Raw genomic sequence first — 22,457 nt, 5'->3', positions numbered from 1 at the left:
CACAGTCACAACAAATACCTTAAACAGGGCTGGGAATTTCTTTGGAATTCTAAGTTGCTGTTTACACAATAAACTTCTGCCTTGGATATTTTTGCCATTTCAGTGAAGCTGTAAGAGTAAACATGTTTTTGAAGCATTGGTGAGTGTCTTGTGCAGTGTGAGCCACAAAGCTGCAGGTGGAGTAGCTGAGATGTGCACCACATGGTGACCACTGCACACTTTGCCAGATCATTGCTTTTATAGTAGGCGCCTCAATTTTTATGAGGTTTAAAAAGAGACATCCAGGGCAAAGGGGAACAGAGAAGATTAGAAAACAGGTACTGACAGGCAGCTGGTGGATGCATCTGCAGGCATACTAGGATGCTACTAGATGCTCTCAGTTTCAAATATAATTGTTCCCACAACTTTCTGACCTCTGTTACAAATAAATAGATTATAGGATGCATCAAGGTGTTTCAGTCTAGACCTGTTCAAGGCACATAATGTGTAACATCCCACATGTTATGTAATCTTATGAATGTTGCTATATTACAGTTTATTGTCATATTTACTGTTGAAATTTACCCACGAGCATTTGCAGTAAGCAAAGTATGCAAAGATATCAACAGGGAATGTTTGAATACTGCTCAAACTAAAACTGTTAGTGACGGATGCAGCTGGCAAGGGTCTGACAAATGTCACTTCCATGAGCATGTCAGTAATGAGAAAGTCTTATAATAAAAGAGCCTCCCTCATCCTCATTTTCAAGCCATTTAAACAATGTGTAAGCAAAAGATAAGTTCTACTGTCATCCTCCACTAACTGTATCTCTTTTGCCTTTTATCCTCTACCTTGGCTATAAATCTTGTTGAATGGTATACTAGGAAAGTTCCTTTTTAGGTGTCTCTGATTCTACCCAGCCATGCTATTCACCTCAACTCTGCAAATTGCAATGTTAGTGTCCTTACACATATTTAAAGGTCAAAACATGCAATATTGCAGTAAATATAGGGATATTAAATTGTTCTGACAGATTCTATTGTCCTGTTACTTTCATTGAAATAACGAGGCTACACTGCTTTTAAAACTGGAAAATGAAACACAAACATTTCTAAACTAGACCAAACTAGCTGATCAGGCAGCAAAGTAAAAAAAGCTAACTGTAAGTCTCTGAATAATTCCCTTACAAGACCTTATTAAGACTCACCATCTGCTTAAACACATGTATTTTTATCTTAAAGAATCTAGACTTATTTTCAAAATAAGACTACTCTGTTATCATAGGGTTGGCAAATCTGTATCAGCAATAGCTTGACCGTTTAGTGTCGTCTAACAGAAATAGGCTGTGACCCTGCATTCCAAACTTACTTGGAGCATTATCTCTTCCCAGGATCCTCTCTTCAGTGCCATTTCTCCATCTTCTCTCTCTGTGCAATGGCAGTTCCAAACCATCCAGCAAAAAAACCCCAAACAAATCTTAAGCAGATAGATTGCAATTGCAATATCCAAGGACCAATTCTTGAAATTGTCATATGGCATCAAATTCCAAGAAAAACAGTGAAGTGGGATACTCCAGTCAATACTCAATTTATCACATCAGCTTGGAGTCAGACACAGTGTGATGTGCAGATGTTCAGATTTCATAAACCTTTTATTCTGTAGTTAGTATGAAACGACCCTGATAAAAGCACTGCAGATTGCATCTCAGTAGCATTTCATCAGTGCAAATGACGCCGTGTTATTCCACCCTTGCTTCTGATTTCTACCAAGTGCTCCAACTACAAAGAGGTGGTTTGATTTCCACACTTACACAATCCTTTTCTGCATTCTTAGGGAAGGAAACAAGGCTACCAACCGACAGTAGGTGACATGATGGCTTTTGTAATGTGAGCACAGATTCCCCATGGACCAGAATGAGAAGACTAAGTTATTGCATTCGGATCCATCACCAATCTCAGTCACCACTATACTGGACTGTATTTGACACAGATACAAAACAAAATCTTTCTTCTAAATAATCCATCTCATCTCCTTTCCCCCATCTCTTTCTTTTCTTGAAATACATTTCTGGGAAAATAGAATTTATTGAGATGCAGTTAGAACTAGGCTACTTTTTATAACCCTCACTTGCATGTACATTGTGCAATCACTTGACACATCTGCTATATCAAGAATAAATCTGATTTAAGAGTTCTAATAAGAACTTGCATCAATAAATTATAACAGATTGGTGATTAGTAGTATTATTTATATGCAATATTTTTGTGCCCCTTATAATGCTGATGTCTGCTTCACAGGGATTAATTATTTTCATAATTTTGTCTAAGTAGTAATATAGAAAATGTCAAAAAGAAAATTAGATTTTCACTTTCCAGCCACGGAAGTTTAATTAAAGCCAACTCCTTGGTGAAGGGGAATGTCCTTAGCTGGTTCTGTGATGTGGCAGTGGCTCTACATGCCGCCATGTGGGAGACCAAGGCTCACAAAGTGACTCAGGGAATATTAATCACCAGGCTTCAGAGACTAAACACATGCTTAATGTGCCACAGTTGGTCCCAGCAGGTTATTTATGGAGTATATAAGGTAGCAGACAGTAATGATTTCATTAAAAGGCTGCTACTTCTACAGCCCAACTCAGAGATGGCGCTATACTGAAAGGGACTCTTTTCTCAGATAAAATCCAATCCATTAGGAAATCTCTAATTATGCAGGCATGAAAGGTCAGCTTCCCCTCATGCTGCTCTAAAAGTCTAAATAAACATCCCAAGTACATCCCAGCTGTAAAAAATCAGCATCTTCTACAGTCCATTGGACATTTTTAGGACAAGCACTCAGGTGTCTCCAGTCTGTGGAAGAACAGTCAACATATAAATCAGTGAACTACTATCATTGAAAACTAAATTTCCAGCCTCACCAAGATGCAAGGAAAGCTGGAGGCATTTTTTTCCTTTTTAACCCACCCTCCCTCTTTAGATTTTTTTTCTTTCATTCCTTAAATAGTCACGAGTACTTCTCCTTAATGCACTGCCTCTTTTGCCTCTCAGTTCCTTCCCTTTGTTAGTCCTCCCTATTCCCTGTATATCATTCCTTCCTTTTATTTATCTCCATTATCCATATCATTCACCCAGAATCTTCTTCATTAACTGCCCACACACTAGAATGGGAGCACTAAGCAAGGCCATTCAGAACTTCAAAGTACCATCCAGTAACAACAGAATCTAATCTTGGTTCAAAGTGAATTTTCAGCCATGAATGAACATAGAAGTTTCTCATTCAGAAGCTGATCCTTCTTTCTTAAAAATACGCTTTTCTGGGGAAGACAGACTTCAAGGAGACAGTCAAAATAATTGTACTTGCTGTAACAGCACTTACATGAGATGAATTAGAAAATAGCTTGAATTAAAAACCTATTCAAGTAGTTGAGGGTAAAGTTGCTGACTAACAAGACTCCATTACTTGATTTTATTGTTCATGTAGGTTATGATTTTTCCCAGTCGGATGGCAGCTTAAGAGTGACTTGCCAACCATACACCCACATCAAGTGACTACTATAAGATAAATCAATATGGACAGAACCACTTTCCATCAGAACAAATACCTTTCCAAAGACCAAGTCAGAGCTCTTACTGGCTCCAGCTGAGACAAAATTCACCTCCCCTTCAGCCAGACACACAGATTATGAAAGATGGATACAATCCCCACAGACACTTCTGCCACTGACTGCTTCAGTATGTCTATTTTACTGTGACCCTCGACATCTCATTTTATAGGGCAAGAAGCCTGCTTTGAAAGTTCATACCTAGTTGCTCTTAAAGCCAATTAATTTCTAAGCAAGGTTTTTTCATTATCTCTTGTCCTTCATTACTTTCAACTAGACCGAGTCTATGTGCACTGTCATCTCCATGCAATTTAAAAATTACATCTATTGCAATAAAAGAACTAGTAAGAGACAAGGGAGAAAAACACCTATGGCAAAGTATCTTGTGCTGAATTTAATTATGGCAAGTCAGATTTTCGTGAGGATCACATGGTATGATTTCCTCATAGTGGTTCCCAGAGGAGAATCCAATGCCTGTCTCAAATATACGATGGGATCAAGCTCTGCTTGTTCTATAGATTTTGAGTCTGTTTAGATATGGAGCTGGAAATCTGCTGCAATGGAAACAGAGCACAGACTTAAGGAAACAAACCTCAGTTGTTGCTGCTTCAACTTCAGTCAACACTGAAAAAGAAATGAAGGAGCTGTTACAACTTCTAACCAATGTCCTTTGAGCTGGCCTCATGTGCTTGTGCTAGTAAAGGAACACAAAATCTCACTTGATACACTGTTGGTTCATGTTTATTTTATGCCCACAGTGAGAGGAGAACACAGAAAACCATAAAAAGTTACTCAGGAAACTGCTGCAAATTGAATTAACTCTTCAGAGTAAAAATTTGTTTATATGCTTTTGGTTCCCTTCACTGTGAAAGTCTGGTTGGAATAAACTTGCAATTACTTGACTGAGGTCAGGTTTGCTTCATCTGCTTGACCTGGGTATAAAGCAATCTAGCTGTATTATCTGATAAACTTCCAACAATTTTAAAAAATAATGGGGGAAGTAGATGATCTTTTGTCAAGGAGGCTCTCTCCTCCACGGTGCTGCACAGAATTATGGCACTTGTTCAGTGCACATGTAGTCTTAGAGAAAAAATTAATTACGTGTCTGAGTGTACTGACCAAGAGTTTCTAGAAAGGAAAAAGAAGGGAAATTAGAGGAATCTACTTTTAAAACACTTTAGCAGTGAAAAAGAAGCAATACGCTTATCGGAAAAGCACTGTAATGAGACCGACTGCACCTGGGTTCCAACACAAACTCAGCCAGTGATCTCCTGTGTAACCTCTACGTGACTTGTTGCTTTTGCTTCTCATCCCTTGTTTTACCTACTTAAATGATAAGCCCAAAGGGACTGACATTGCCTCTTACTAAGAAATATATACAACTAAGTCAATGGAATATGTTCAAACTACCATAACATGAATAATAAAATAGCTGTAATAGTATGAATATGAAGAAGGAAAATAATCCCTAGTAAATACTTATTCTGCCCATAACACACAGGAAAGATACAGTCAGAATTAATGAGTAGGCTGAAAATCTGAATTATTCTTATATAGGAAAATGATCACAGAATCACAGAATGTTAGGGATTGGAAGGGACCTCCAAAGGTCATCTAGTCCAATCTCCCGGCCGGAGCAGGAACACTTAGATGAGGCTACACGGGAACGTGTCCCGGTGGGTTTTGAATGTCTCCAGAGAAGGAGACTCCATAACCCCCCTGGGCAGCCTGTTCCAGTGCTCTGTCACCCTCACTGAGATGAAGTTTCTTCTCAAATTTAAGTGGAACCTCTTGTGTTCCAGTTGGAACTCATTACCCCTTGTCCTATCATTGGTTGTCACCGAGAAGAGCCTGGTTTCATCCTCCTGACACTCACCCTTTCATATATTTGTAAACATTAATAAGGTCACCCCCTCAGTCTCCTCTTCTCCAAACTAAAGAGACCCAGCTCCCTCAGCCTTTCCTCATAAGGGAGATGCTCCACTCCCTTAATCATCTTTGTTGCCCTGTGCTGGACTCTCTCCAGCAGTTCCCTGTCTTTCTTGAACTGAGGGGCCCAGACCTGGACGCAATATTCCAGATGTGGTCTCACCAGGGCAAAGTAGAGGGGAAGGAGAACCTTTCTTCACCTACTAACCATCCCCCAGTAATGTAAGGTGATGTAAGGTTCACTGCTCATGAAACCGATACATGTGTATAGGAGTTTGCATAATCTGCTTTTTATGACAAACTTTTTGGAACTGACGGGAAGAAAAGGGTTTCCTTCTCTGTAATGTTCTTAACCAATGCAGTCCTTGCATGCCCTCTGCAGAAAGACTATCCAGCATCTCCTTGGAGCGAATGAAAAAAGCAGCTTAGTGGGTATACAATCTCTCTTTAGACTAGATAGCAGCCATGGGAAATTAATGATAGAAAGAGTCCAGGAAAAAGGGGAAAAAAAAATGTATTATTGCCAAATGCCCTTTCAAAAGATGTTCATGTACCCCTTTAAGAATATGAATAGAAAACATCGTCTCATATCTGCATTTTCCCTGTCACAGGAAATGCTGGAAAAAGAAAAATACAACTAGAACTGACTCCTCACATGCTCTGAAAACTGTAATTGCTTGTTTATTAATTCTGCAGAGTGGAAAAAAAATCTTCTAAAATGTACAATATATACAAAACAAAAAGGATTTCTCCAGGGTCCTATGTTTGCTTCTGTACACTCAGATTTCATACCAATGAGAAATTACAAAAAGTTGATAGTTGTCAAGAATTTAACATTCCCTACATATTAAACTTTAGGAGCACTTTGAAAAACTTCCTAAAGCTGCAAATGTGTGTGCTTTCAACCCCTTTTATTTTATTCCTCTAATAATCACTGCCATTTACTCCATTCTCTAATTTCCTAAGTTACATCAAATATTTTTAAGCAGGGTTATTGGAGAACACAGCTTTCAGAAACTGTTAAAACATCGAGGCTTCATACCAGGTAAATCTTATTTCTTGTACCAACTGGTGCACTCTTCCATTTTAGGCCCCACTAAACTACGCCTGCTTCCTCATCACGTTCTTGGAAAGGCTCTGTTCATATATCACTGACCTTCACTTTAAAACACCTTCCACACACATGCCTCCCTAAATTTAATAGAGATTTTGTCTATAACAAAAAAGATTCAAACACGCTATTTGGAGTGATCAGATCAAATATAGGCTTTGTCTTCCCCTTCACTTGCAAACTTGGCTTAGGCTACCTGTTTACTCTCCCCTTTTCCTTTTGGGTACTACGATTTTGAAAGAAGATTCAGAGATTCACCAGCACATTGATATCTCCCACATGAAAAATAACATAATGTTATTATACAAATAGCATGTAATGGGGATAAAAAATTTAATCTCAATACATATACCTCCTTAATCTTCCCCCAGAAGCTTTCTTTCAATGGAACATGGCTCCTAAGGCAATTTATTATATTTAAAGCTTTAGCCCTTTTTTATTAGCATTTCCACACACAAACTGTAATTTCACTTATTTGTTTATGTATCTGTGTGGTAAAATCAGATCACTTCCAGATTCAGTAGTGTTTTACAGTCATCAGAACTACATCTTTTATCCGAATTCCTTTAAAACACATCATGCATATGATTACTCGTTAGAAATAAAGTAATGCAAAGACGTTTTTGCAAAGTGCCTACAGCAGTGTTAAACCTTGCCTTTCCTTGGCCTCACCGACTTTTCTTCTACAAAAGATCTGTGGAAGCTTATTTTACCCTGGGGACCAAGACCCATAATGCTGTAATGCTATTTTTAAAATGAAAGGGTGTTCATCAGAACAGTATGTGTTTAAACAGGGTAATATTTTGTATATTTGTATACAATTCCTGCTTTGAGGTAATGCTATGAGATTCTTTGTCCTGCACAGTAACTAAATAACCATAAATGATCTTTCATGCATATGCAAATCTATCCCCCTAAGAACCTTATTAATTATTTCAAAGATACTTGGAGGTCACCACTCATGGAAATTTCTATGCATGAAGCCTCATTAATACAAGACACCATACAGAGAGATGGGATAGATTTTTTGTCACCATTTAACAAGGGCAGAGAAAATATAATATGTAACATTTAGTTTTTTATTTTAATGACCAATGAAAACCAGCCAGCTCCTATCTGTAAGTCCTTGCTCTGAGCCGATACAGCGGGTCTGAATCATGGGGCTGCTGCCACACAACTCTGAACAGCTAATCCTATCAATGCACCAGTTACCGTGCTCAGAGCTCTGGTCCTCAGCGCTGGCTGCTCTCAGCTGGAGTAGCACTGCCTGGCACTAGATTAGCACTGAAGCACTAAGGAATTCACTTTGTTCTTCCAAAAATCACAGCAATGGCACATTTTGTCTTGGAACAAAGGGAAGCTATGGCATTATCAAGGTGAGATACCATAGCTCATCAGCTGAGATGATAGCCTTCTTTTGAACACATATTATCTCTGCTTAATGAGGCCATGGAACAGAAATCAAAGAAAAGCAAGAATATAACCACACAAAATACCAGAATGCAATGACAAAATGAATCTTCTGGTATACCTGCGCCAGTAAGCAAGAAATTAAACGCACTTGAGAAGCACTGTTTATCTGAAGTCCCTAGACCCTTTCCAGCTCAAGTTATCACACACATGTGATAACACTGATCTCGTCTGTCACAGTGACCCTTTGCTGTAGCATCTGCTGTTTATTTTTATTCTGTTGTGTGTGCAGTGCTTTCATCTCTAGATTGATCCAATAAAAGATATAAAAAACTTGCTATGTTGGTACATTCCCTTGATAAAAATCAGGAACAGTGAGTCAAATGTTAATGGAAACTGCAGGCTATGTTCATTATGTTATCTCTATTTTTGAAAAACACTAGAATGAACAGAGCTAATTGGAAGTGCAAACAATTTAAATAGGCTTAATTACAAAACCAAACCCTCCTGTACAGTTCTAGGGCAATGTGTGCACATATGCCTTGAAGAAATGAGCTTTTTTAAGTAAATCCATCCTTACATGAAAACGGAAAAGTGAAATAATTTTTACAAAGTCTGAACTCAGAACATCAGTATCTTCTGCTCATGACACCATAAGTACTACTTCAGCATTAGTCTGTGATGTTTAAAAATACACGTATTGATACAGACTGTTTTGATATATCTGTGCAACCTGGTCATCTACCATAATGAAAGCTGCTGGACTCACACCTATGAAAGACTAAAATCCTTTGTAGCTGAACAATAAGGGAGAGTGGGTTGGCAACTCAGGCATTCCTTTTCTTCACAGTTATATGCAACTCAGCCTCATGACTTTCTAAGAGGACAAAAAATAGCCATTAGTTGCTCACTCAAATATAACCTAATTCTAGAAACAAACTAATTTCTTGCATACCAGAAAGTCAGGTTCAGGTAGCTGCAAGATGAACCAGCAATGTTACAACAGGACAGATTAGATTCTTCATGTTGCAAAGCAGTCTGACACATAACACTAATGAATACTTTTATCGATACAGGTTTGAGGTTTAAACAGAATATTATTCAAAATTGCTGAACACTCAGAGATTGTGACTGAGAACCTCTCCAGCACAAAACATGCCAGCACAGTATAATGTCAATGCTTCTTAGAGACAGCCAGGCTGTCTCAGAGTAAGCATGTTGCCTAAGACAGCACCAGACACCACTGTGCAGAGCTACTAGCACAGGTCCTGAAGCAGTATGTCATCAGCCTACCGAAGTGCCAAAGAGCTTGGCCTATGTGCTGTACTGACACAACTATACTTCCCTTCAGCAATGTGATTCAGGTCTAGCTCAAGAATCCTGGTACTGTGCAGCACTGCACTGCAGCACACCTAAACCATGCACTGCCCTGGCACGGGGCAGCACCTCTGCAGAATTTTTTCTGAGAAACACTCTTACTAACTGGAGAACAGAGAGAAAAGTATTGCAATTGTGTTACTATCATTATGACTACTACTCTTAGTACTACTTTTATGTATAGCATTTTGAAAACAATTTTCTGATTTGGGAAGCTCTGAAACTTTAGATTAGCAATATTTTAGCATTTCCATATTTAGCTATTTTAACTTGAAGTTAACACTTAAAGTATAACACAGCTGAGGCTAGATTGGCAGCAATAGCTGCTCTTCTATTCCCACAGCCAAACTCTGTCTCACTTGGAACAGTACGTTCAACCTTTGTGCAGCCTTTACGGTATCCCTTTTTAGACCAAGCCTGTGTCTTCCTCACCTCTCAAACACTGAAATTGCATCCCTGAACATTTCAGCTCTGTCTTCTTGCATTTTCTCTTCAACACATCCCTACTCTGCTCCTACTGCTCAATTCCCATAGTGTTTGACACACAGAAGAGAGAAGAAGACTGGCTTGCTACTGCCAGCCAGGGCTAAAAACTTCTGAAAACTTAGTCTCCTCTCTGAGAAAAAAAAGTACAGATAAAAGTTCTGAACTGAACAACGGGAGCTGCAAGATATACGGAGAAATCCTAATACAAGTTTTGTAAAGCATGACTAGCAATGGTTTACAGATACAAGAGGTGGAAGGGCCTTTAACATAACAGCCTGAACTGGAAAAAGCTCTGTGGCACTGGCCATGGTTATGAGGAGGCCCACAGGAGAGGAGAAAGAGCAGTTGCCTGCTGCACCACTGGGATACCTGATTAAGCTAAGGAGCTAAAAGAAGAACAGGGAAGAGAACTGATAAATGGGGGGGAGCAGGAAGGATGTATTAATCTCGAGTAGCTGATCAACTTGTGTGGGAGCAAAAAATGGATTAACTTTTCGAGCAGCAAGTCAGGAAGCTGAGAGTACAGACTGACCAAATAGTACTACAGTAACATCAAGGTCAAGGAAAAAGCACTGGGTAGAAAGTTCCTGTTAGGTTCCTCATGACAAGCTTTCTCACACAACATTAAAAAGTGTTTTGTGCAGTATGACATCAGGGTGCAAATGCGGCAACAGCGCAAATTGTCGGGGGGAGGGGTGGAAGTAAATTGAGACCTGGCAAGATAGCACATAAACAGCAGATCCAGTAAAATGTGAACTGATGACCATTGCTAGGTAGATCCTGAAGCAACTAAAAATAAATAATTTAAAATGGTTCCTACTACTACCAATATCTTCAAGGCACATCCTTACATTAAGGAAATGCTGCTATAAGGTAAGAAATTTCGTCAATTTTTCTACCATCTAGTGATTTGAAACTTATTTGTCAGTTGCTCAGGTAACCAAGCAAATCTATTTTCCATGCAGCTTCTAATATGGTGGAAAATTATTCTTATACCACTATACAGTACTTGTGACAAACACATATGCAAATTCAGCAACAGAAAAAAAAAATTCCAATATATTTATTCACAGCAAACTTTTTGAGAATTTTGCAGTGCATGTGCCCGTGTAATTGAATCAATTCTCAAACATATCTTCCAGATTCAGTGTAAGCCTCTGTTTAGTTAAGTCAAGCTTTGTTTCCTACTCAAGTGAAACAGATAATTTATCCATCTTCTCAGGGTCATGCAATGAGATGACAAGTAGTAGCAATAACTTCATCAACAGGAAGTCTACTTGAAATTCCTGTTGCAGTCCTTTTTTATTAGTACTTGAAGACAGGCCAAGAAAGCTAGCAATTTACTTAATTTGAAAGTGGAAATGTGGAGGTCAAGGTGGCTTTTTTTTAAACTAGAGTGTAATGCTATCATCTGTTAGCACTTCAGGATTATATAATACTAATGTGAAGAAAGTATGCATTTGCTTTTAAAAGAAAAGCCCTTTGGAATCCAATTAATTCTCCAGTTCACATGCTCAGCAAGAACCCCTTTAATATTCAAATATTTTCTCCATGAAATGAAATGACTCCTACAAAAACAATACAATTCCATAGATAGATTCAAACCCAAATTCCTGCCCTGAAATCAGAATCACATAATTTTTTAAAAAGAAAATCAGCTAAAACATACCTACACAAGGGAGGGAATAGCCAAGCTCCGGGTCATGGATGAACTGACGGTCATTCAGCATAGTCACACAGTACAAATGGAAACAGTCTAAGCAAATGACATGGCGATGCATGCACTGGAACACAAGCACAGGACTCCTGTTAAAAACAAAACAGTGAAAATTCTGAACAAGGACTGTATCAAACTTTGTTTCAACCTTCTAATTTTATAATAATTTTTCCTTACTAGTACACAAGTTCATTATGTACCTAAAGAGAGAACTTAGCCTGGCATTTTGCAGCACTTTTTAAAAGAGGAGGTTTCTAACATGAATCAGATTCAAGGAAAAGGAAATGAGTTTTTACAGAAAGTTGAAATTTTACCTAAAACTGGAACCTAAAGCAAAAAAATGCTTTAGTAACATAAATCCTTTGTATGAGGTGAGGTAGGTCATATATGATAAAACATCAAATGGTGGTAGGTAGGATTAAATAGAAATGTGACCAGCTAGGAAAGCTTTGTGGAGACTACCTTGTGCCTTCACCCTCTCAAGGCAGCCCTTGGAACTCTACATAGAGGGCACTTCGTCAGTAATAATGAGCAAAATAATTCACCTTCTGGTCAGAGGTATGGGATTCAATTTGGGAACAAGATACCTATAAACTTCAGTGCTATATATAAATACCTACCCGCAAGCTAAGTGAGAAATTCCCACTATTGTCAACACACTCAGTGGAGGCTGGAGCTGATCAGCCTCCAGGTATCTGCATTAGGGTGAGCTGAATCACCCACTTGGCTGGCTCCATTGTCTGCATGGACTAAAGCTCCACAGACCACTACAGGACCACACATGGGGACAGCTAAATACAGGTATCCCAAGCTTGACAGGATACTTGTGGAGATGAAGAGAGGAAACACTTGAAATAAGAGAGGCCTTGTGGTCAGAAACATTCCAGCAGTGGCCACAGCAAAGAAGGGCAGCAGCTCCCAAAATCCTACTCAGGACCAGTACACCAGTGGTGAGAGAAAAAATTAGTAATACAGGAAATATTACATACACATGAAATGTGTCTTCACTGCAGGAACACAGTGATAAATCTAATGGGTTTGCTCTAAGTTAACTTCTGCTAACTCCTGACATACCTTAACTGTCAATTCCAAAATAATGATTGTGGCCCATCTGATAGAGTCATATGCTCCGCAAGTGTTACACAATACTGTTTTCTTATCTCTTCTGCTTGAGGAGTATTACCAACCCCAAGCATAAAAATTGGAAAAATGAAGAGAGAGATAAGCTGGAAAGAACAGTGAGATTCCCATTTAAACCCTGAACTACTTTATTCCTTCATTTTTGTGTGGGAAAACACAACTAGAAATGGGTTAAATGCTACATTTTTTTAGTAACTAGGAAGAAAGACAATTGTTTTAAAAAATAAAAGAAGGAATTCTCACATATTCGCTGTAGTCCAGGAGACAGGTATTAAAATACAACACCAAATACAGCAGGACTTGTGATAAAATCATTAGAGTTAGCAACACCACTATAGCTTCTATAAAGTCTGCTAGACGGTGCTTTGAAAATCCACTGAAACAGTAAATCACTGAGGCCCAAATGGGGGAATACAACTGCAAAATATAATCAAGAATAATTTCAGATCCTGTATATAAGTATTTAATCTTCCATGAAAATATGCTTTAGAGTTGCATATACTATAGTGTTCATGGCAGCGTGTTGGTATCCCCCAAAACATAGACTCTGTGTTTTAGGGATTCTGTCGAATAAAGCAGCTTAAAAATGGAATTAAATAAAATCTCCCCATTAGTAATCCTTATTAGTTGCCCACTTGCTGTTCTGAAGGTAATAAATAATAATTTTTAAAAGACCACTCTAAGGCAAAACGAGAAGTTGACCTGTATGATGTTAGGTCTGGAGGTCCCAAAATCATTAAACAGAGATGGAGGAGCAGTTATCTTGTCTCTATGGTGCAAAAGTCCTCATGGCACAGCGGCCAAATGTAACTTTAAGAAAAACACCCCAAAGATTTCTTCCTGAAATGCACATATAATCAAATTTCCCTATAGCTTTAATGCAAATCTCTCTTTTAGGGTGAATTGCTCAATTTTTTCAGTTTAATGGGAAATTTCCTGGATCTAAATTCACACCTCTCTGACCTTCATTTCAAAGACATAATATATCTCACGTATGAGGAGAGATCCACAAAAGAAAGCCATCAAAAGTCAAACTTCTTAAAAAACCTCGGCTAGAAATGATAATGGCATTATTAATACTTTCACCTAAACTTATATGAAACCAAGACTAACAGCACTTGATTATGAAAATGAACTACTACAATCAGTTACTGAGGTAAGTAATTTTGTGATAATCAATTTTACTTCCTAAGATATTACAACTGTTTGAAATCAAACTATTCCTCCAGAAGGGGCATAGCCATATATGCACACATTTAAACTGCATCTTTAGGAACAACATTCATGTTAAAAGGCATACAATCTAGATATAAATCTGGGTTCTGTGTCACAGAACACAAGCTTGGCTTTCACAGTTATTACACTGTTCACTAATTTTGCAGCCCACAGTATCTGTGTTGTAAGGCTTTGAGAAACCCAATCTATATGGAATGCAGCTTTATCCAAATTCATTCGGCATTGGAACAGTCACTATGTTCCAGCAATTGCAGATTTTGTATCAAAAGAAAGCACTTCTAGTTTAAAAGAGATATAAAAGTTTTGTTCCTGAGATCAGTAAAGATGAAGATGAAGAGATTATGTTCATGGTGCCTGAGTGAAGCTAGTAAATACTCCTTTAGGATAACCCCAAGAGTTATTAATAGAAGCCTTGCTTGAACCAAACACAATTTAGTTTAGAAAGGAGTATTATGAAAGTTAAAAAAAATTGCCATACAGTGTAACAAGGGCCATTGCTCAATCTAACATAACAGTCTAGTAATGTAAATCTGATGTATATTTTAGAAGGTATTTCATAGGTTCCATTTACATAATGTGTTTGGCTGAATTAGAGGCTTCATGAGAATAATATATAAGAAAAATGTTTCTCACAGCAAGGGATAAATTGGTCCTTTTTGTTCACCAATTAGGAATGTAACCACTTTCAAAAAATTGAAAATCCAATGTTAAAATACATCACAGAAAATTTCCATAATAAGTCACTCGCTCCTGTGCTCTGATTCCTTTTCATTAGAATTTTATCAGCATGCATTTACTTAAATGAAAAAGAAAGAAGAACCTAAATGTTTCTGCTTCATGTTATTACTGTTGGATAACTGTGCAGCACAACAACAGCACGGTTGGCAGCACTATCTGGTCTGTGCGCTCTTTCCACCTTCTTGTAACTGAGAAGCCGCAAGACACAGATAATTCTCATACAGACTACAACAGTATGAAGACTTGATCTTGTTTAGATAAGAAGCCCACAGGGAAATAAATTGTTCTAGTATATCCCAAAATCTTGTGATGGTTATTAATGTACTGAGAGTGAGTCCAATGTCTATGAGCATGAGGGGCTAGTCGGCACAAAGAATTATTTGCAGATGTAACCATGGATTAACTGATATATCTTTCAATGCCTACTGAAGAAAAACGTTGGGCAATTTGTCCCTCATTTGGCCTTTATCCTTCGTATTTTGAAAAAAGCTTGACTGAGTAAAGGTTAAATAGCATACCACATACATTGGTCCATTATTTTTTAGAAAACATGAGTAGCCACTGTCTGAAGCAACTTGCAGCAAGAAATGTAGCTAAGCCTGTAGAGATCTGTGAAAAAACATGTTGGACAAAACTGTGAAACACCCTTGAGGTCATTTCTAGGTGACAGTTGGATTTTTCTCACCTCAGTCTCAAAATCTTCACCCAACAACAATAAAAAAACGTAGCAGATGTCTAGAAGGCTGCCTTGCTGGGATTACATTCAGTAAAGCAAAAATAGCCATTTGGGACTCATTTCTGTGCAGTAAATAAATCTGAATGCACACAGCTATATCTCAGTCTTTAACCTCAGCTATGAGTGCTATATTTATCATAACACACTTCAGCATTTCTAATACTTTTTACCCTTTTTGGCAATCATCCTCTACCTCAAAAAGCTTTCTAAATACATACCATGACATCACTTAATTTATAAATGGATCTCTGTGCTATTCCAAAATGAATCTCTGTTAACTTACAGGTCAGATCGATAAGCACCATTCAAGAAAAGACGAATCACTGAATAAAATGTGCAAAAAAACTTATGGAAAATATACACTTAGGTGACACAGACACTACAGGCACTTTCCTATTTCATAAAAAAATAAAGTAATTAAGCAGAAATACTGTCCTTGACTAGCACTTGATCAGTTTTGGCTCTACCCTTGTAGCAGAACAAAATCACAATGCCTAAATAAACTAAATTATTAATCCATCATATGACTTCCTCCTAGAACTGTGTGTAGGAAGAGTATAGTCTTCTAATTCCTACAAAGCTGGTGCCACATCTGGTTTTCCTGCCTATTGCATCCAGTCCACAGTCCTATTCAAAACTATTCAAAGAACTGACTGCTTATAATGGTTTAAGTGCATGGCTTTCTTACCATGAAAATTCTTCTAAATACTTCCAGTTAGAGTAGATCATCAAAATCTACAGAAACATGTTACTATTTATATAAAATATAAATATAGAAAGCACAGAAAATTACCACGGTGATTTTTGTTTAAGAACTGAGGCAGTTTGGAGATAAAAATAGAAACAAATCCTGTCTTTAAATGAGCAATGTTATTAAACAGAAATAGACCCAGAAATTTCAGACAACCTGTAAGTAACAATGCAAGCCCCTAAATATTTAGACAAGGGTAGGCATTTGAAATGGGTATCAAAACCTTACCAGAGAAGAAAAACAACTGTAAAGTACTAAGAAAGAAATCTCCTTGTTATGACTTTTCAGACAAGAAACCATCTTTCGTGGACCTTTAGGAACACACAAAAAGTACATCCCTGCTTTCCCTTTCCTATTGTGTGAAAATAAATCTTTACATAGGCTGTGCCAATTAAAAAATCCAGTATATATAGACACAGTATTCTCAAAAACCTGACATATTAGATCCACTTGAAAACAAAACAAAACACTCCCCCCCAACAAAACAAAACAAAAACCAATCAAACAAAACAAAAAATAAACAAAAAACCCATCCCCCGCCTCCCCCACGAAAAAAAAACCCAGAACAAACTGGTTTTGTATCTTTGATCACTTGCCACACAATGTGTCAAAGGCCATAAAGTGAAGGTTATGAACAGCATGAGACATCACTGTGTGAGCTTAAATTTTCTGGCTGTGCTTCTGTGTAAAAATGTATTCTGACCCACAGACATTCAAGCGACATTGGCAAGTGAAATCTGACCTACTTTATCGTCTCTTATGTTACATGTTTTCCTTTAAAATGTGCTTTCATGTTTCTTATTTCTGTTGGAAAGCAGCACCAAGAGGCCAGAACCCAGGAACAGCCTGACAGTAATAAACCAAAATATAAGAGGGAGGAACAGGCACAGTTAAAATCAGTGCACATGATGGCAAGCGCTCTTTTCAGCAGGGCTCCTGTTAACTCTTCTGTTTTTTCTCATGCTGTGGAAGTGACACACATTATTGCCTGTTAAATCTGTGATCACCGTGGCAGGCAACACCATCAGCCTCCTGAGGACACAGGTAAGGGAATTCTAGGTTACATGAACTGGTACATTCATATTGGTACCCGGTGTTAAATAGTGCTATGCCTGCTTACTTAGACATGCCTTGACTGAGCTCCATGTTCAGACATGATAACCACCCTTAGCACTAACAGATGCATCTTATGATATCAAGGAACATACAGTGCTTAGGTTGGAGAATAAACTTTTCCTGTAATCTATCAGACTAGCTGTCTACAGAGCTCTTCTGCACAGTAAATAACTGATGAATCAGCCATGCTTTGAAAGGAGATCAGTAGAACCTGCTCGTTTTCATCCATCTATGCTTTTAAAACCTTACTAATGCTCCACTGGAGAAAAAAGAAAAAGACCTTGGTAGTGGAAGCAAAAGATGACAAATGTAAACAAAGGCAGCAGGTTATAAACTGCCCTGACCCAAGCCCTGATGCCAGTTGATGGTTGGAATATAAGAACAACCAAGAGGACAGTGTAAGTGTGCAGTAATGTCTTTGCTTTTCACAGGCCATAGAGGACTTTGCAAAGATATGGTTCTTCAGAGCTTGGGGACCCTTGGATATTGCCCTGCTCTACTCCTCCCAGCAAGCTCCTGGGAGATCAAGAACTGTCCTGACATCAGGCTCACCATGAGTCTTTTATGGAACTGTGCTCAGTAGCACACCAGAAGTAGCACCATAATCATCAGTAGGAACACAGAAGGAATGACAGAGCAGCCTCCTTAAATATTAACTCAGAACTTTTGTAGTTTACTGTGCACCAGTTCTTCCATACCATCTCCTTTGCATGCAATGACCTCCTAGAGCCAGTGTCACTTGTACCCTCAGTTTTTGTCACTGAAGGGCAGCAAATTCTTCTTTCAGCCTCCCCTGGATGTAAGTGGGCTCACAGCTGACTCCCCTCTCTCCCATAGCAGCACCCAGCCTTCAGCAGCACAGGCACTGCTGCATACCTCAGGCACTTCATACCAGCCACACACTCCATTTTGCCCAAAGAGCCTCCCTGTCACAGGCTCCTAACTTTCTGGTTAGAGACACTTGGCTCTCACAGAGTAGAGACATACAGTCAGAAATCAGTCTAGTTTGGTTTTCAGAAAAAAAAAAAAAATTATATCAGTGGGGTAACTGATGATGTTGGGAGAATGATTGGAATATCATGATAGGAGGATGAAGACTAACTCCACCTGCACAAGCGGCACCATGTGATCCTTCAGTAATTAAATATGAATAAAGAAAAAAAAGTCAAAATGCCTTTGTACCCTACTGGCCTCTTATTTCCCTGACTGGTTTCTGAGGATCCCATTGATTTCTTCCATGGATTTAAACTTCATTTAGTCTTAGTCCCTACATCAGTGCTGGTAAAGTTGACATTGTCAGCAAAAGTTCTTACACCACTGGAATGCAACTGTCTATGCTGTTAAATATTAGAAAGGGCCCTGGCATGGTTTTAAGCTTGCCAAATAGCAATATCCCAAATAGTTCCTGGCATGATCGAGGGCATGTGTGGTCTCCAACAGGCAACAGCAAACTGCATGTGGCCACTCTGCTTTAAATATCAAGAGTTTAATAGTACAGATTAGCTTTATTCTAGGACCCTGCTTTTAATACCAGGGTTACCGAATTATTCTCTTTTGCCTTATTCTTAGACTCACACCTCCATTCCCCAAACCAAACCTACTGAGATAGCCTGCGAATTATGTTGTCTATAAATACATAACACAGAAGAAAAGTTTCCCAACATGCAAGACAAGACCAAATCATGACCTCTTTTTGTCTTCTTGTGGATGCTGAAATCCCTGGAAAGACACGGGAGGAAAAGAATATTGGACACCATCTTAAGGGACGCTTTCACATTACCCTCTTCATTCCCTGGGACTCCAGGAGGGACTAGGACTGTTGGATACAGCATGTTTCCAGTGTGAAAATTTCAATTATTCCCTTCCAGTTAACTTTGAAGATACACCCTGGTGCATTAAGACCGTGTCTCGTAATGTGTACAGAAGAAAAGAAGACTGGAAAAGAAGGTAAGGTAGAGAAGGGGGAAGGGGAAGAGGAAAGAAAGATGTAAGAGAGAACAGGAGACAGAATGACATGTTAAATGCGTTTACTCCTAGAGAATTATCTTTTACCACCTTAACATTATGTTTCATGCTTTTTCTCATCTTTATTTTCAAATATGAATATTCAAATTATATGTTCATCCAAACAATAACTTGAGGGCTTCCCAGTAAATGAGTCTTCAGTCTCAACCAAATATATGATTATCTTATACACAAAAACACCCTCAAGTTAGTTGTTATAAGAAAGAGATTTCTTTATAGAAACCCACTTTTTTGACCTCCTCAACATCATTACAATTTTGAGACAATATTTCACCCTTTTCTCCTCAAGGCAAATACTTTAGCATAAACATAAAGGTGCAGTTATCTGAGAACACCTCCTACATCAGCACCCCCACTCAAAGGGAGAAGAATGAGCCTTGGGCTAGCAAGTCTCACTGAATTCATTCCAACTTGGTAGATTGCAAGGGTACAAAGTAGTTAATTCCCCTTAACAGTCTGAAGAAAATAGTTTGCAATATCCACCAGACAATTGTACTAGCAGCGAGAATGGCTTGTTTATGTCATTTTTCCATATTGCTTACAACCACTATCATAAGACATTCATATGGTGATTTTTTTTTTTTCTGATCTTGTTATGGCCCTTATCACAAGTATGGAATTTAGATGCCTAACATGCACACAGCTTTATGTTGAAATTTCTTAATTTGCCTCCTCCATCTTTCTCCCTACACATCAACTTCTATTACGTAGAAGAGTAAATGGAACCAACTTTTGAATAAATAATAAATTATTTTATGTGCCTCTTTTCTGTTTTGTCTCAGCACACATATTCATTGTTTTTATACTGCTTAACTGGAAGTTGCATGGTCCTCTCTGTACCTGTTCTTTGAAGGAATTACAGTATGTATTAGGACTCAGGTAATCTACTATACAGGTACCCAGGATCAGGTAATCTACTGTACAGGTACCTTTTGCATACCTGACCTAATAATCTGTGTAACACACAGGAAAACTGACATTCACCTCCATATTATAATATAACTTTGTATTTCTCTAGGATCCTTCAGTTCCAAATCTTGCATAGAGTACAGTGAAAGACAATAAATCAGCCTGTGTGAAATTTATCAGACTTTTAAATTTACTGAATATTGTAGGAATGGAAGCAAGAGTATTCGCAATATTGCTTTTGAATATGTGGAAGCTGTGATTCTAACATGAACTTTCTTCTGAAAGAAGACATATTCCAAGAAAAATATCATGGTGGTCATTTCTTCTGTTCTTCAAGCAGACCAGGTTTTTAGTTAATTAAATAGCAATAAAGTATTCACATAAATGTCACAGAACTTATGTGAAGACACTTACTGGAAAAAGAGTGTGCATGAAAGGGAACCCTCATTGGGAACCCTCATTAACACTTGGTTTTTGCCCATCTTTCCCTTATTTTGACAGGGCAGTAGACTTCTTACCTCACACTTAGCTAGTTATGTGGTCTGACACATGGGCAGGGAAGGGTGTATGTCTTTCTGATCTTACCCCCTTCCTTGTCCTGGTTGAAGTGCCTGCTCAAAGAGAAGGATACAGCAAGCAAACTCTGCAGCTTTCTCAATGGGGAAGTAACAGCCATAATTGTCAGCCCTAATGAACACTTTTGACTTCTCATATTTATCTACAGCTTTCCCAGAACACATAGATCATTCCCACTGAGACTATTCATATTCACTCTTCTGTTAAACTCTCTCTCTGTAAAAGGAAGTAATCTGGCCTTGGGAAAGAAGGACAGGTTATAGGTGGAAACTTGATATGTAACTCACTAATTTCTGAGTAAAACTAAGACAAATAAATTAAGAAATATTAACAGGCATTTAGTAAGTTAAGTTTTTCTCTGCCTTCAATTAGCTGTTGACAACTCCCTCAACAAACCATACTTACTGTGTATGAGCTAGGGTTTGGATTACAGTCTAGCTAACAGGAAAAAAGAAAAAAAAAAAAGGAAGAGTAAAAAGAATAGTGAACTAGAATGGAAAACAAGCAAAACAAAATTTTAATGTAATCAATCAAACTCATTTAACAAGTGAAATAATATAAAGTAGATGTCTTGCAATCATTTGGCTAACATCATTACTTAGCTTAATGGTCCATCGATATTCATCCACTGGCTGATGAAAATATAAACAACACACAGAAATCTTCCATTAAAAATGGTGAATTTCTTCCATTACAATGGTGAAGAGAGTATATTTGTACAGGTGGGCCCAAGATCTGGCTTATCCCTAAGAAAATATACACCACAAAAATGTGTCCAAGGAATATATTCAGGCTTTGTGACAAAACTGCTCCCTCTCCTCCTTTTGCTCAGGGAACAAAAAGAGATACATTATTTCTCAAACCACATTGACAAAACAAACAAACAAGTGAGTCTCAGCTAATTGAAAATGTAGGACAAAATAATTAACGTTTCCCAAAAGAAATGTTTCTGAAGCTCCTGCATTTCCTTTGTTGCAAATTATAGAGCAGCACCTGAAATAAATGGTAACCTCACCTTATTTAAAATGGTATTTACCGAAGTTCATTGGAAATTACATCACTAATCAATCCCTACCTCTCGCTTTTAAGTGAAAAATTCAAACTATTGTACTTTTTCTTGTCAGTTAAAATATTAAGTATGAAAACTGTACTCCAAAGTACTCTAAAGTACTCTAAAGTTTTAAAGTTTCACTTAAAGATTTTTACACTCATAATTTTTTTAAAACTAATGTTGCTGAAAAGACACAGGACATGTACCTACTTAAAAAAAAAAGCCCAGGACATTGGAGAATGGCATGATTGAATTTTTTTTTTTTTTTTAATTTAGTACTATGCAGAAATAACCTCTGGGACTAAGATTGCACATGGTTAAAAATAAAAACTTTTTTAGGATGTTAGTAATCAAACCTGTAGATTCTGTCAGTTAAAATATGGAAAAAACTAGAACACACACACACAAAAAACAGATTCCCTGCCTCAAATCTCTACACTGCATCACCTTCAGATACAAAACCCACTTACAGATGCTTAGGAAAAAGCTCCTTTTAAGTTAAGGAGTTTCAATTCCTTATTCTGCTTAAAAAAAAAAAATCTAAAAGGCCACACAGTATAAGATTCCATTCA

The 22,457-nt window shown here is 37.9% G+C and overlaps 1 protein-coding gene across 1 annotated transcript in view; it reads right to left on the bottom strand.

The window, feature by feature from the left end:
- PRKN (parkin RBR E3 ubiquitin protein ligase) overlaps window positions 1-22,457 on the bottom strand; it is a 717,498-nt gene that overhangs the window by 259,747 nt on the left and 435,294 nt on the right. Inside the window, exon 7 of the mRNA XM_065835898.2 lies at window positions 11,560-11,696. Within this exon, the coding sequence (XP_065691970.1) occupies window positions 11,560-11,696 (137 nt within the window). The remainder of the gene's footprint in view (window positions 1-11,559; window positions 11,697-22,457) is intronic.

The sequence above is a fragment of the Patagioenas fasciata genome, chromosome 3 (assembly GCF_037038585.1).
Source record: "Patagioenas fasciata isolate bPatFas1 chromosome 3, bPatFas1.hap1, whole genome shotgun sequence".
Classification (NCBI taxonomy): Eukaryota; Metazoa; Chordata; class Aves; order Columbiformes; family Columbidae; genus Patagioenas; species Patagioenas fasciata.
Note: the sequence above shows the minus strand (reverse complement) of the source record. Positions and strands in the feature narration are given on the sequence as shown.